Source organism: Dendrobium catenatum, unplaced genomic scaffold (assembly GCF_001605985.2).
Source record: "Dendrobium catenatum unplaced genomic scaffold, ASM160598v2 fragScaff_scaffold_880, whole genome shotgun sequence".
NCBI classification, from domain to species: Eukaryota; Viridiplantae; Streptophyta; class Magnoliopsida; order Asparagales; family Orchidaceae; genus Dendrobium; species Dendrobium catenatum.
Window position 1 is genome coordinate 148,558 of NW_021319342.1, and position 16,792 is coordinate 165,349.

The following is a 16,792-nucleotide window of genomic DNA, read 5'->3' on the forward strand; positions in this document are numbered from 1 at the left end:
GTAGTGACGTTCCGGGCAAACAGCTCATTGCGAAGATCCTCTCGCAACCCGGTTCGAAACATAGACAAGATTTGCGCAGGGGTGGTAGAGGTCTCCCCCTTGCATCGAATCAGGTAGTCATCAAAGGAGGCGATGTGCTCCTTAACTGATTTATTGCCTTGAGTCAGCCTATTCCACCTATCCAAGAGTCGAGGGAAGTACGAGGGTGGCAAGTACTTTTGTTTGAGTTCCCGCTTCATGGATAGCCAGTCTACAATAGGGTACTCATTCCTATCTTCTCTAAGACTCTCTAAGTTCGCCCAAAATTGACTCGCCCTACCCGTAAGCTTCATGGTAGCAAAACTAACCTTCCTGGCCTCAGAAATATCATACCACTTAAAGAAATTATCCATACCTTTGACCCAGTCCAGGAAGAGCTGGGGATCGAGGGTGCCATCGAAGGTAGGAGCATCAACCTTAATATTCTTCATCAGTGGTGCATCGAGATCATGGCCGTGGTAGGTAGTACGATGATTGGCACGGTGATGCCTATCATCCAAATCAGGATCATGATGTGGATCATGTCCATGGTAATGAGCTCGATGATTAGCCCGATGTGGCCTCTCATCCGGGTAGGTGTCATCCCCATACATAGAAGGAGGTCTAGATGGAGTAGGGTGGTTTCTAGCTCGCTCAAGTGTATCAAATCTCTCGTTGGTGTTCCTACGAAGCTCAGCTAAATCCGACTGGTTTTCCTTAAGCTGCTGGCTAATGTTGTTCATTTGACCTACCAAGAGGTCTAAAGTCCTCCCTAGTTGTTCCGGGTCCATTCCTAAACACAATGGGATACTTAGAGGGCTTCCTAGAAAGTGGACAGCAAACTAAGGGATGGAAAGACACTCTAAAATAACTCTAAAAGGTGCAGGAAAATCAGGGACAGCAACCTACACTCAAGCACTAAGTCACCCTAACAAGTAATAATGAATGCAAAGTTTAAGGACAGCAAAAGCACACTTAAATAGGGATAATAAAGTTTGCAAAACTGCAGGAATTTCGTGGACAGCACACTAAACAAGGGTGTAAGGTGAACTTAAGATGTTTTATATGCTCATAGAATGACACACAATGACTTAGTAGCACCCTAGGGATAAAATGAGAAGCTTTCTAAATGAAATTAATGCCAAATGAAAGCAGAAAAAGGAAAACTACCAGGAATCCTAAAACATGCAAGAGCATACCATGCTCTGATACCAGATGATGCAGGACTACTTAGATTACATGCTTATGGCTTCATTTTAGGCATTGCACAACTCTTTGATTAGAATAATTTTGGATTAAAATTATTAACAATTCTCAATGTCGACTAAAACAAATAAAGAGATGCTTTGCGTAGGCTAAATCACATGCTCCAAACTTTGAAATTTTCAAGATAAATAAGACAATTGAAACAATGCAAAATAGTAGTCTTCAATTTAATCCCTAGTCTAACAACAAGATTTAGGATGCAAAGAAAGTACACTCAATAACCTACGAATTACTAAGCTTAGCAAGAGCACTTGGAGGAGACTTTCGCGATTACAATCTAACCAATTGAGAACTTAGATTCAGAAGAATTTGAATGCAAGTGAAAAAGAGAGAACCTTTGCTAAGGAGAGGTGACGGTCCTCCACTCGATGCCTTCGAAGTCTTCGTCCATGGCTTCCGTCAAAGCAAATAAGAGGCGTCTCTCGAATAGTCACAAAGAGAAAGAAGTTTCCATTGATAGACGAGAGGATGCAAGCTCCACACCTTTTCTCATAGAATTTGAATGCAAGCTCCACAAACCCGGCCGTCTCCAAACTTGGTGGGTGATACGCCAATCTCCCTCTCCAAGGGATCTCTCCAAAGCTCTCCAAGAACTCTCAAAGGCTCTCAAACACAAGTGCAGGAAAAATTCTTAATAATCATTTATTCCCTCAAAATAAAGGAAATGAGGCTATAAATAGCCGGGTACAAAGACTCAAGAAAATAAAAGACCAACTTGCCCTTTGGGCTTACATGCAACCACTCCCATGAAAGGGGTACAAAGGGAAATAATAACAACACCTAAGCAAATAAGAAAATGCATAAATAAAATAAAATACAATCGTGACTCAGAAATACAAGGACTAGATTGTGGTCGTAGATCGGCGGCCACGTCTCTGATAAACGTTCCATGCTGATCTGATGTCCCCATCATTATACCTTGGCAGTGTCGGCATGTAGAACAAGGCAAGTGAGAGGCATTTTCATTTTTTTTTCTATTTTTTTAAATTTATTAATTATAACTAATTTTCATTATTATTATTATAAATTAACTATAATTAAAAGTAACTAATTATAATTAAATTCAATTAATTATAATTAACTTAAACTTATACAAAAATTCAACAAGGTTTATATAGGATTTGAGTCAAATTTAAGAAACTAGTAAATTTCACAACAATCTAAAGTTTCTATTTGCCTCTTTAATTGTAAATCCCTGACTTAATAATCCTGTAGTTCGGCACGTTTATGGGATATGGCCGAAAAAGCGCATGTAAGGGAGAAAGTTGCCTTCACAGCGAGCTCCCCTTGTTGCTTGCCATCAAAATGTCGGAACTTCCAACCCGACAGGAATAAGAACGTCGTCAAATGAGCGAAGTTGGCTAGCAATGGAGGTAAGTTGATCCCTCCTCTCTCTCTCTGGACTGAAGGAACTAGGAGGTCGGCAAGGCTAGGGTTCGACTATAGAGGTCCAAAGCTAGGGTAGGAATGGAGGTCGGAGGGGCTTCGGTTCGGATGTTTGGAGGTCGGGTCGATCGTGGGAGTTCCGATTGATGGAGTTTGCTTGAAGAGATGGAGGATGCGGGAAGATTATTTACATCCAGATCCCTGGGTTTCAGTTTTAGGAGGCGGAGATGGAAGGAAACAGAGTTCGGGTCTTCGGGCGTGTAGAAGCTTTGTGTGTCCCGGGGGAAACCAGAGCTTCAACTCATCGTCATTTTAATAGCGACCTCAAGAACACGATCGAGGAGAAATCTTCGCACACGGAATGGGCTGTGCTGCCGTTCGGCGCCGTTCACAGAATGCGATGGGATTTTGACAGAGATATGGGTATGGGCTGCCGAATGGTGCATGTATTTTTTATAGTTTATTTATTTTATGGTGATTTCATTTTGGCATTAATAGAGGTCAACATTTACGAATCTAGAGTGTTTTTCTTTTCATTAAAAATGAAATTTTAGATTAATAAAAAATAATACTTAATTTGTTAAAGACGGCCTCTACTTTCGGTTAAGTTTACTGGCACTAAACGGAAAGGAACTACCAAAAACTGAAAATGCAGCAATGTTAAACACAATGAGTTATAAGGCCTACCTGTTGGCGAGCAGCAGCAAGTTTTAAAAGTTCATCTGCCTCTGAAAAGTTCATGAAGCATTGACTAAGAGGATGGTCCTTAGTGTCGCCTCTTTTCTTCTCGAGCACAAGTTCAGGAGGACCTATGACATTCAAAGCATAGATAGCATCTAGTTAGCTTCCATAAATGAAATGATCAAACCAGGTGGTGCATTCGAACTGCGGGAAGGTACCAGGTGGTGGCAAATTGAGCCCAGCAGGTAGCCTAGGAACCATTGCAGCGGGATGATTTTGAACACGAAGAAAAAAAGCCTCAGATGGCTCGAAAAAGACAATCTCATCATAAGTTTCGATAACAACTGGTTTTTTGGTTGATTGGGGACCATTATCCTCCTCAGGGTACAATTTAAGTTGGTGATACCTACACAAATTTGAGGATTTTAAATTAGAAACTACAATAAAAAAAAAATAATATAAATAAAAAATTGCATAGTCCTAACAGAACTTACAAGTCAAGCTGCTTGTCACAGACATCATTATGGAAAAAGATATTAATAGCAATTTCAAATTCTCCCCACCCAGATTCTGACAATTCAAAAGGTGGCGACTCAACAATTCGTGTTGGATTGTTGAAACTGGGATGTAGTTGAAATACAACACGCTTAACTATCACACTCAAATCCTCATTAGTTGCCCCACGGACATAAACAGTCCATTTATGAGAATTATATCTACGGAAAAATGTCATTTTATTACAAAGAAGATCTTAACTTAAAGTATCAAGTTTAGTATCACATGTAATCCATTAAAAAATACTGCAATCAAGGGAAAAAATTATTTACATCCAGATCCCTCATATTCAGCCTAGTAAAGATTATGGTCCTTGGAGTTTTCATTTTTCATATTTGTTGGTCAAAAACTGAAAATTGAATCCTATTTCTTTTGGTCCCTTGCCATCATTAGACCTCACCAACCACCCATAAACAATTAAATGATCCAAATGGCCTCATCATGGGTTCCTTAAGTGAGTTATTGGTAATTTGGGTGCAATCAAATTGACAAGGGCCCAAAAGAGATCTGATTCAAATATAATGGATCCAATGGTGAAAGATGAAAACTTCGAAGAATCTGATAATTTACTAGAGTCAAGACTGAGGGATCTATATGCAATTTACTTTAAAACCTTTGATGTAATTGTAAACACTTACTCGCTAGCTTTTTTACCAAGCCAAAAGGATATAGTGCCATACACAATTGGAAAGCTGATTTCCACATCCTTGAGTCGCTTGGACTGACCCTAAATTAATAAAAACAAGATAAAAATAAGCAATATTTGCATAGGCTGTTAAAATTTTTTTATTATTATTATTTTGGGGAAGCAGCCAGGAACTTGTATATACTCCAAATTCAACTTTCGCACATTACTATATTGGCCTTCATTGATGTACAGGGAAAAATCCGATCCAGGACAGCCCTGCTAGTGAAAAATTAGCAGAAATATGGCATGGTATGTTAGTAGCATCGTACTACTCCAGAAATACTTGACTGCAATTGCAACCACCTGAGCCAAGCATAGATAATCGAAGCTCTTAACACTACAAGTACCATTTTCTCAATACTGAAATACTCATCATTAACAATTAATTGTTCATACTCTCTGACGTTCTTAGCAACATCTATAGGCCTTAACCTGAAGGTTAATACATATCTTACCCCAATTTTGATGGATTCTCAATAGGCTAAAGTCCAAACACCATTTGTGTTTGATTCAGTGTCTGAATTTGCAGCTAAAATTTCGCACATCAAGCTTGTTAAAATGACAATATATCCACCAGCCCATACAGAATTTTCATTCCCATAATCACCATGCACTAATAATTTTCACCTTGATATCCAAGCCACAGCACAAAACTATACTTCAATCACAAAAGTGTGCTTATGAATTGTATCAATCCCAGTAAAAATGTATATAACTCTATACAAAAGTGTTGAACACACTCAGATGATACGTTCGGTGTCATGAAAACATTTCATAGCATTCAGTTCAATGAGTGATTTTTTGAGTGTTTCAATACAATCAAGCATATATTGGTTCAATTCCAATAACAATAAGAAGCTTGCTCAGAGTATAGTAAAAAGAATGTTACGGGATTCATAAAGACATGCAAGTGTAAGTACCATCCGTGACCAATGTTCTGGTTTCTAAAAGATTGAATGATTAGATCGACATGCCATAAGACCTTTTTTTATTTATTTTTTTATTTTACATGACCATAAGACCTTAAAACAATACATCTACCAAATGGTTTGTCTTTAAGCAGAATAAATTATTTTTTTTTTAAATTTAATGGGCAGTCTTAAATATTTTTTAAATTATGAATTGGTAGGGATATGATAGGAAGTGGATTCAGAAATTGAGAAAAAAAGTTGGCTGAAATTCAGTTTCAGCAAAACTAAAAAACGGCAACAACACAACTAGGAAGAACACACAAGAACTTTTTTTATTGAAAGATCTATGAAGGAAAAAAGCAAGATACAATTGGATCTTCAATCGGAGAAGAAAATTCCGCTCTTCCAAATCCCTAGCCACCGGCTAAAGCCCTCTCAATCTAAGCAAATCTAAATTCAGCCAAACCAAGAATAAAACTGAACCATAGAGTAAACAACCTACTTAAAGCATAAAATAACATAGCAAATCCCAAAACAGCCCTCCCCATAATGCTTTTCCCTCCAAATGGAGTAACCCGATGGCCGATATAGTAGGCCATACTAACCCGGTGGGGTGCTGAACATGGATGCCTTCCAAACCTACTCAAGCCAGGTCAATCTACCTCTCACCCAAAGCAAAACTGGCTTGTAAGCAACATATGACACAATCATATGGAACTACACAAATATTCATAATAAATAAACATTCATATCATCAGACCTTAAAGTCAATAAAAATTTTAAGCCAAAGAAAACCAGATAGATTTGGTTAAATGCTCTTAGACTCTGAGTTCACACAAAACAGGCCAATTAGGCTTAACTTTCTCTTAACTCTCCTTCTAACTCCCCGCCTAATGTTAACTCGTCCCTTAGAGATATGAATAAGAGTAGTGAGTAAAATAGTGAATTTGTCTAAACAATAGAGGCAGTACACCAATGGCTAGTACAATGTGTAAATATCGGAAACTCAATAAATACAGATGTATGGTCATTCATGCAAACATGTAGTCACTAGACATCGACACAACACATTCAGTTTAGCCATCCATGCACAGTCAGCCCTGTATTACTCATTTATCCAAAGCTAGTATAGTAATTAGGTGCAATGTTGTCAAAGATCGCACAATTCTCCATGTTCGATCAGCCATGGGGTCACATAGTCCTTCCTATCTAATCATCAATTGAGTCATACAACCCTCCTCCCAAGTTCAACAATGTACATTGAGCAGCATTTCATTCCACTCTTACATATATTCATGTCATCACAAATAATGTTCAAATATTCATAAGGAGGATGAAGAACATATAATGCATATACATATACTACCTAACCACTTTCCATAGAAACTATAAGGAAGATAACATATGAATTAACGGATTAATCGTCTAAGAAAAATGTGCCACTCTTAATAGATTTAAGATTAAACACATGAAAGTAGGCACAAAGAGATGCAGATCATTATTGATCGTTAACTCTCGAATTTGTTGCTCTCAATAATCATCAGCTCCTCTCAACTGAAGGGACAAAATTATCCGGCCTCTCTTCTCACACAACAATCAATGAAACAGAAACATCTTTAAGGAATCTGCTCAGTTTATATAGCATTAGAAGAAACAAAATCAATGATTGTCTGATACCCAAGTGTATTCCATTGGACTCATAAGGATGACTCATATACAATCCTAGCACGTGGTGATTCCCTAAAGCACCTTTTTTCAAAGGAATGATGATATGAGGCAATTTACTTAAGGTCGCTCTATCCCTATACTGAGAGACAAGTCTATATAAATAAATGGTCGGAGAACAGCTCTACACTTAAACAGTTCAATAAAATGAGACAACAATAGGCACTTTACATATGTAGAAAGCTGAAAGAAAATTGCATATCCAATTAGCTAGTCTAACCACTAAATAATATTTGCCTAGCTAGTCAGTCACATAGCTCAGTTGGTCGATCATCCAACTCGAGCAATTCATGAACCATTTGAATACACGCTTCAGTGTAAATTGATTAATATTACTACTTGATAATTCTCATTGATAGTAGGATAACACCAATACAATGGTTTAACATGGCAGACATCCTCCTAACCTGTCCAATCCTAAACCTAGTTAAGCATACACATTTACTATATTTCATTAGATTCCCCTAGAATCTTCTCGAATTTGGTAATATTTGATCCAGTTTGGTCAAAAAAACACAATTCAAGTCGAGAGCCTACAACTTCATAAAAAAGGTTGTCATGTTCTCCCCCACTTGTAACAATCATATTCGCCGCCACTTGGAAATTTAAATCCTAAAAATTCATACATGGATAATCAAAAGGCAGGGGTAGTTATCCTTCATTACCTTTGTACTCCCCTGCAGCTTCATATTTAGTATGATTTTGCCAATGAACTTTGACGATACAGATCTTGTGATGAAGTGCTTATCATGTTGAACCAATTATGATCAAGTATAGCTTTGTATTTCAACTTGGGTTGCACTTGCATCTCCTCAACAATCTGTATCAGGTCAAGAATGCAATAGAACTAACATGTGAAAGATTCATGCATTCTAGTCAGTAGTGGTGAAAAGGTTAGTCGATAGACAATAGGTCCTACTAGAGTTGAGATCAAGAATGGTACATTGTAATGTGGTTTAAGCTTTACCACTAAACCAAAATGCTTCATCCCTCTCATCAAGCTAATTTATACATCATATCCTACTTCAAAGTGAGCATCTTCTTTCTTATTTCTTTCACCACTTGAGGTTCCATTGAAAGCTCATTCTCATGGGTCAATCCAACATAGAGGCAATATGCACTTCCTTTCACATAATACATTGAATAATGACATTTAAATAAATTCCAAATAAATATATATCACTACCTATCCCCATCAAAGTCAAGCATGCACATAATGAGTAAGTTTTCCAATGTTTGGTAAGTCATGCAAAAGCCAAGATGGGTCCTCCATTGCAACTTAGATATACTACAACAATCTAGACGTAAAGCAACCATCTCAATTCAACAGTATAGCCTTGAGTACAACATGAAGTTGAGCAGTCGCATGAATGTGCAACTAGGTTATTCAATCTACAGCCTACTTTTGATAAATGGATGGAAATTGGGTACTCTTCATAAGCCTATGAATTATTACCAAAATTATGTCGTAACCTTGGGGCATCCTAGGCAGTCTTCTCATGAAATCCATCGTTACATAAGCAAGAGTTGCAAAAATTCACTCAGCCTAAGGCATTCGACATTCAACACTTGACATGTCATATACTTGTTGAAGAACTCAACTATAACTTTCTTCAATCTACACTAGGGGTGCAAGTGAGCCGAGCCGGCTCGAGCTCGACTCATTTATGGGCTCGCGAGCCGAGCTTATCGAGCTCACGAGTCGAGCTCGAGTTCGAGCTAGAGCCGGCTCGGCTTGTGAGCTCGCCAGCCGACACGAATAAATATTAATATTTTTAAAATAATTTAATTTTATTTATTAAATTTAAATATTAAAAAAATAAATAAAAATCACCTAAGCTTTATTTAAATGTTAAACATTTCATAATTTTTTTCTAAATTTTGACTAAATTTTAAAAATCCCGCTTAAATTTTAAATCTCACCTAATTGTTAAAAATCCCGCATAAATTTAAAAATTCTCACCCATGGCTCACGAGCCGGCTCGAGCTCGTTTACAGTTAGACGAGCTCGAGCTACTCGAGCTCATATAATTTATCTTTTTATATAATAAGTCTAATAAAAAAAATTTAAAACTACCGATGTCGATCTCAAGCTCGTATGAAAAAAACTGATGATTTTTTCAATATTCATAATTTATGTCCCCACATAAAAATAATCATAACTCCCCCCGCTAATATCAATCTTTTATTTAACATGAATTATCTTGCAAGCATCAATATTAGGTTAACGACATAAAAAATCTGGAATGGATTTTTGTCCACTAAAAAGTCTGAGCATATCTCATCTAACCCAAGAAGATTTACTTTCTTTCAATAAAAACTTAGATTTAATAAATTTTAAATTTAAATGTAAAAGTTTATCGATACAAATCATATAGCGTCTATTTTTTATCATGTTGATGTTAACTTGATAGGACTCTTTTTTTCAGCCAAATTATTAAATTTCATGAAGTACAATTTGTTTTAAAATATTATACTAATTTGATAAATGTGTAAAGTGCAAATTATATTTATTTACCGATATAAATGAGTTGAGTTCAGCTTGAGTAACCCTTAACTTGAGCTTGAGCTTGATTAATGAATTGAATTCGAGCTCGAGCTTTATTCAACAAGTTCGAACCGGCTCGTCTATTATGAAAGAGAGATAAAATGATTATGATTCAAATAATTATTATAATAAAATACTAATAATTATAAAAAATAAATAATTGCTTAATATATAATAGTCAGATTTTTTTATATTTAGAACATTTCTATTTAAAATCATGAATGCTAATATATTTTATATTAATATTTTTAAACGAGTCAAATTAGTCAAATTAGGACTAATTCAATCTTGATTAGCTAGCTCATCAAATTTGGCTCATGAACTATTCATGTAATCCAATTCAAGCCAAATCAAGCGTTGGCTTTACTCACTACACAGTGTAAGTTACGCACAGCTATTGCAGCAAAGTCTAAAAATATTTAAGTTTTTTCCTTTAGGCGTTGTTTGGTAGTCAGATTTACCCAATATTTAAGCATGATTTATCATAAATCCCACCAAATGCCCTAATGACCAAAATAAATCCTTTGTTTCCTAAAATCCCCTTTTTACATATGATTCACCATACATTACAGTTTTACTAAATCTTGTAGTTAAGCGGATTTACCAAATCTAGACAGCATAAACACCGATCTTTCCTTCCTAGTGAGCTCCCGTCATGACTTCCTGGCTCTTTCTCATTGAGGGTTTAGACGGGGGAAGGGGATGAGGGGGTAAAACAAGCCTATTTTTTGAGAGTGGGCAAAATAGGATTGTTAATTGTCTAATTTTATGTATGAAATAAAAAGCATTCTTTCATAGAATTTGGAAGGTGTGCAAAATAGCAAAAATGTTAATTCTTATAAGAAAAAAAAATTCAAGGTTGGCAATTACCCACCCTGAACTCTTCTTGGTTCCACCCCAGCTTACCTTTGCTAGTGAAGAGCAGGGAGAAAGATGAAGATTTTAATTAATTTGATTAAATAGAAAATTCTTTAAATTTATTTTGAAAAATATTATTACCTGATTTAAAATAGGATGATTTACATACATAGCACTTAAAACTCTACCATTTACATATCTAACATGCAAAATTATCTTTTATATGATATAACACTTAGTTATCTTCAATTAATGGACTTACGAACCCTCGATAAGGAGGACAAAATGTCATGATAGATTCTCACATAATGACAAGGAGATGAGGCAGGGGCTACAAAATTTTGGTAAAAAAGGCATGGATGAGATTGACAACAAATGCAAGTCAATGAAACAAGATCGATGGTATGGTATGTGAAGGATCATGAAGAAGAGGAAGTCGGGATAGATTCCTTTTGGGGACAGGCAGAAATAAGACCAGAGGAATGTGCTTGTTCTGCCGCTAAAACAAGATAAATGTGACACGGTCTCATAAAACGAGATAAATGTGACAAGAATTGCCTCTTTAGTTGGAACACGTTTATTGATTAATGGTAATATGTTTCAAAGGAGAAGAAGAGAATATGCTAGAGTTTGTGTTAGTATTATGTTAGATAATTAGCTTCCTTTGGGTGTTTTGGTTGAAGGTTTGTTTGGCCGGTTCTTCCAAAGGATTGAGTATGAAAAAAATTCTACATTTTGTTTTAAATGTGGTAAAATTGGTCACGTAATAAATGATTGTAAAATGGAGACTTATGTTGCCAATAAATCTGATTGAAGGCCTGAAGTTATGAATAATGAAGGCTCTTATCCATCTGAAGTTGAAATTGGTTCTTCTTACAGTCCTTGGGTGCATGTTAAATATGACAGAAAGAAGAAGCCATTTTCTTTCAATGAAGGTCAGGAAAAGTTTATGATGAACAGGAAGGTTAATTCTTCAGGCAGTCATACAGTTTTATCCAATAAAGTGCAATCAGTTGATGAGCCTATTCAGAGTTCTATTATTGAAGATTCGAGTAAAGATTAGGTATTCAGTTCTAAAGGTGAAGCTGTTGTATTGGAATTGATCGAGATGCGGGGTGAAGGGTCATTCCAAAGGGTTTCTGATTCTGATGTTGTTATTTGTAAAAAGTTGCAGAAGGGTGAGGCGTCTATTATGAGCTCTAATTCTAAAGACTAAGACAAAAATATGCTTTGTAAATCATACTTGCCCCTGGATAAGGGAATTGATTCTAATGATATAAGTAATGGCTCATCAATGCAGATAGAATCTGGTTTGAACTCTTTCCCTATTTCTAACAATATGTTTAATGTTTAAAACGGGAGTGGTGATGGTAGTATTGTAGTAATAATGTGTTTGAAACTCACAGAGATAGTTCGGTTTTGGAAAAGAATATTGTTACTAATATGAGTTTTTCTAAAGATAACGATGGTTTAGACGGTGGTAGTTCAGTTGCTATAAAAGCTAAACTTCAAAAGGAACTCAAATCTCTTGGCCCAGTCAATATTCTTCCTCATAATAGGAAAATTGAGGTGTTGAACAAAGATGGGAGTGGGGGTCCTTCCCCTTAATTCTTTAAATGACTTCCATTGCATTTTGGAATTGTAGATGGGCTAAAAAAAGATAAGCCTCTCTATATTTAAAGAAGTTTGTGAAAGATTATGATGTGTTTTTTGTTGGGCTTGTGGATACCAAAATTTCATCTATTGATAGATTGGAAGTCAATAAATTTATGGGTATCGATTGGGACATTTTACTCTTTCCTTTTGATGGTATGTCTAGGGGTATTATGGTTTTTGGAGATTTGACCTTGCTTCTTTCTCTGTTATTGAGGCTTCTTCTTAAATTGTTATTGGAGAACTAAATGTAATAAATAAAGGAGTTTGGAACCGTTTATGGTAGTAAGGATATTTATAAAAGGAGTTTATGGAATAGCTTGGAATTGTCTTCTTCTAGAGATATTCCTTCGGTTGTGGGTGGGGATTTCAACTGTATTTTGTCTCAAGAAGATAAAATGGGAGGGAAAATTTTTGTTTTCGTTTTTTTTTTTTTTCCTCAAGAGCCTAAAGAAATGAAAATATTCATGAATAATAATGATTATCATGATGTTGGTTTATTGGGTACTAAATTCACTTGGTGTAATAATAAGAGTGAAGGTGTTCATGTTTTCGAAAGACTGGACAGATGTTTATTAAACTCTATTGCTTTAGATATTGTTCATCTTGCTGCTATTAGGCATTTAGAGTGGCATTGGATCATTGTCCGGTCGTTTTGAAGATTTTCAAGTTCGATTTTAGTCAAAAAAGAATTTTAAGGTATAAAGATGTGCGGGCATTATATCATGCCTCTTCAGCAATTGTTTTCAGATCTTGGAAGAAATTTGTTGAAGGAGATTCGGTTCAGACCCTCGATAAAAATTTTAAAAGAACTTTGAAAGCTTTATTCCATTGGAGCAAAGCTAAACTTCAAAATTTCATTATTCTAAAGGATTCTCTTAAAAAGGAGGTGTTAGAATTGCAATTGGAGGAAGCGGATGGTAGTTTATCATAAGAGAAATTGTTGTTGCTAAGATCAAAAGTTAATGAGTTGAATATCTCTCGTGCTCGTTTAAATACTTGGTGGAGGCAAAGGGGCTAAAGTGAAGTGGATGCAAGAAGGATATTCTAATTCAAAATTTTTCCATGCTTTTGCTAGTGCTAGAAGAAATGAAAATTGAATTAAGCAAGTTAAAGATATCAATGGATTGATTGTTGAAGACCAGAATGTTATTGAAGGATTTTTTTATAATTTACTTAAAAACAAGTGGAGGGAGAGGAATTGTGTTCTGGAAGGCTAGCCTCGTCCTTTAAATACTCTTGAAGATGATAACAAAAGGTTTTGAAAAATGATTTCACTAAGGATGAACTTCAGTTGGTCGTTAATCATCTTGGGGCCATAATTTTGCTGACAACAAGCTCAGTTTTAGTCAAAGAAGTTAATAATCAAATGGTTCCTTCTAACTACCATCCCATTAGTCTTTGCTTGTTTATTTACAAATTGGTGGCCAAAAGGTTTATAAATAGATTGGAAGTGATTATTCCTAAAATTATTTTTGAAGACTAGGTTGAATTTGTTAAAGGTCGTTCTTTCTCAGATCATATCATTCTGGCTTAAGAGTTGTTTAATAAATTCAGATTATCTAAAGTTAAAAAAGGTCTATTGGCAATCAAAATTGGTATGAAACAAGTTTATGATAATATATGTTGGTCGGCATTAAGGCAAGTGTTGGAGTATTTTGGTTTTCCAATAAAATTTGTTAATCTTCTATTGGAGTGTGTTGTGGATCCATAATTTTCTATCTTGATTAATAGTGTCCCTTATCTCCATATCTATTCATAATTTGTTCTCAGCTTTTATAAAATGCATTTATTCAAAGAGGAAGAAAACTTAGGATCAAAATCGCTCCAATGCAAAAAAGATTTCTCATTAATTATATTCGGATGATATCCATATTTTTTCTGAAGCAAATTCTAGGAATGTGAAGAAGGTTAAATGTATTATTTATAATTATTACAAGTGGTCTGGTCAAAAAGTTAATATGCAAAAATATGTTATTTTGTTTCGAAAATCAATCAAAAGGAAGAAAAGAAATATTATTCCCCACTTGTTGGAGTTCAAAGTTGTAAATGAGATAAGTTATCTTGGAGTTAAGATTGCATTGAGGAGGCTTGTTGTTTCATATTTTCAGAATTTGATGGAGAAGGCTTTGAATAAATTGAATGCTCAGGGAGATAGATTTATTTCTCCAGCTGAAAGGATGGTTTTTGTTAAATTTGTTTTTCTTTCTCTTCCTATATTCCTATTGACTCATTCATTAGTTCCTATGGGACTTTTGAATGATTTTGATAATATATGCATAAATTTTATTTGGCATCAGCAAAATGGGAATCAATGCCTTCATTATGTCTCTTGGGATGTCTTATGCAAAGCAAAAAATAGGGGAGGTCGTGGACTTCATTCAGCCGCTTTAAAGTAGGTCCACTTCGTGCTAAATTTGCTAGGAATTTCATTGATAAACCAAATTCTCTTCTTAATAGGAACCTGATTCTAAAATATGAAAGAGATATTTGGAGTGTTGAAATTAAGAAAGGAAATTCGGTGACGTGGAAAATAATTGTTAATGGTGTTAAATCTCTTCGTTCAATTGTAAGGTGGAATGCTTCAAGAGGAGATTCTATCAGTATTCTAAATGATGTATGGATTCTTGATAGGAATATTGATAAATTGCCTACATTTGTTGTGGATCTAGATGATATGGGTTATTTTCTTAACAACTTTATTTTAGATGGCTCATGGAGTGTGGCACAACTGGAAAAATGTTTTGGCAAACATTTGATTGATCTTATTCAGCATATTCAAAATGATTCATAATCTTCTATTAATCAGATGGAGCTTAAGACAAAAGAATCTGGGAAATCTATTACAACATTGGTATATGAAGCTTCAGTTGAAGATTACATGGAGGATAATTATTGGAGTTGGATTAAGAAGTTGAAGCTTAGACCCCAGGCGGAGCTATTTTGGTGGTGTTTATTTAATAATTAATAATGCTATTCCTACTAATGATTTTTTAATGTATAAAAGATTATTGGATCATAATGCTTGCCCAAGAGGTTGTCTTTCTATTGAAGTTGTGAACCATATAGCAGCTGATTGTTCCAAGCTTATTCAAGTTATAATGTATCTAAATAAATGGGTTTTCAAGTTCTAGTTTTCTCTTCTCTTGCGAATTGTAGCGAGAATCTGAGAAGGTTTACGTATACTAATCCTTTTATTGCAAATTTATATTGTACATCGGTTTTCTTTTCTTGGAAGAATAGGAATAAAGTTAATCATGCAGGAGTGAAAGATAGTTTAGCTTTCCTTTAGTACTTTGAAATAGGTTTTTCTTTTAATGCTATTTGTATTTTTCTTAAAAAAATGCTAAAGTCACAATTAAAAACTCCCTGTTAAGCAGTTCCTGGTATAAGCATTCACCAATTTCATATCAAGTCCAACAACAACATAAATTAGATAATATCTTCAGTGGATTGGATTTAAATTTACTTCAAGAGTGAAATTTGTTTTTTTACAAAGAGATTAATAGAATTCAGCTAATGGCCGAAACAATCGGAGAGAGAAAAAACCTCTAACAATCAAATAAGAGAACAGAATAAAAGCATGGTGGGAGTGAAATAGATGAAAATGAAACAGAGAATGGATGACTTAACATTTACAGGAATAACTAAAAGCAGCATTTTAAAAGTAATTGTTCTCTTTATAAAAAAAATTAATAATCTAACACGAAACAATATAAGGTTAAAAATAGACAGCCTCGAGTTCAAATCACAAGTATGTTACAATCAAAAAGAGTCAAATTAGAAGCTAAAGACCATTTCAAGATTCAGACTTAGTTTCTTACATAAAACATAGAATTATCAACAGCATATGGAAAACAAATTATAACTAAGATACAAAGAAATGCCAGCGTATATCTTCCGTTATCAACTGATTAATGCACTATCTTATAGGTTAAGATTATGCTCTATAGAATCATAGCTTCCAAAACATAAACAAGGCTTGAGCAGCGGTCTTTTTCCTCCTACCTGGTTCTGCCCGAAGAAACCTAACCACGCGCGCGAAGCCCGAGCGACTTCCGATCCTGCAAGAGGAGAAGAAGGCGAAGATTTCTTCTTCATGAGAAGCCCTAGCGACTTCCGATCCGACATGAGGAGAACAAGAAGGCGAAAAAGCTCCGAAATAAATGCACGGGAGAGAGGAATTCGAATAGGCGTAAAATCAGACGGTGCGGATTAAACAAAAATAACGGCAAGATCTATGTTTGATTCTTCTTTCCTTTTATAAAAATTAGTTTTAGAAATATTAGTTAAGATAATGAAATTTTCTAACCAAAAAGTAAATATCAAAAAAAAAAATCAAAATAGTAGAAAAATACATTCTCTAAAAATTTTCTTATAGAAACTTCACATTCAAATAGCGGCTAAAAAATAATTTCATCGTTTCTAAACATAAAAGATAAAAAAACTTCGAAATAAATGAGTCCTAAGTTTATCGGAGTTTCCCCTTCAATTTTCGGTAGG

At 35.1% G+C, this 16,792-nt stretch overlaps 1 protein-coding gene across 3 annotated transcripts; it reads right to left on the bottom strand.

The window, feature by feature from the left end:
- Positions 1 to 3,315: 3,315 nt before the first annotated feature.
- Positions 3,316 to 16,497, bottom strand: LOC110112778 (transcription initiation factor TFIID subunit 14b-like). Of its 3 annotated transcripts, none has more exons than XM_028697132.1 (6): positions 16,298 to 16,497; positions 4,748 to 4,813; positions 4,545 to 4,633; positions 3,846 to 4,067; positions 3,570 to 3,757; positions 3,316 to 3,479 (listed from the first exon to the last, which is right to left on the bottom strand). In XM_028697132.1, exons 1-6 carry the CDS (start codon positions 16,418 to 16,420, stop codon positions 3,331 to 3,333), a joined length of 837 nt encoding a protein of 278 aa, XP_028552965.1. In that variant the 5' UTR covers positions 16,421 to 16,497; the 3' UTR covers positions 3,316 to 3,330. The 3 variants fall into 3 exon arrangements, with proteins under 3 accessions (XP_028552965.1, XP_020700759.1, XP_020700760.1); XM_020845100.2 differs by having other exon boundaries at positions 4,748 to 4,810; positions 16,298 to 16,496; XM_020845101.2 differs by lacking the exon at positions 4,748 to 4,813 and having other exon boundaries at positions 16,298 to 16,494.
- Between the last annotated feature and the right edge of the window lie 295 nt (positions 16,498 to 16,792).

Excerpts from the sequence above, each read along its gene's own strand:
- LOC110112778 (XM_028697132.1), bottom strand. The coding sequence starts at position 16,420 with ATGTCGGATCGGAAGTCGCTAGGGCTTCTCATGAAGAAGAAATCTTCG. Across the intron at positions 4,068-4,544 it reads CTTGGTAAAAAAGCTAGCGA|ATATAATTCTCATAAATGGA; the intron begins GTAAGTGTTTAC and ends ATTTTTCCGTAG. Across the intron at positions 3,758-3,845 it reads TGTGACAAGCAGCTTGACTT|GTATCACCAACTTAAATTGT; the intron begins GTAAGTTCTGTT and ends AAATTTGTGTAG.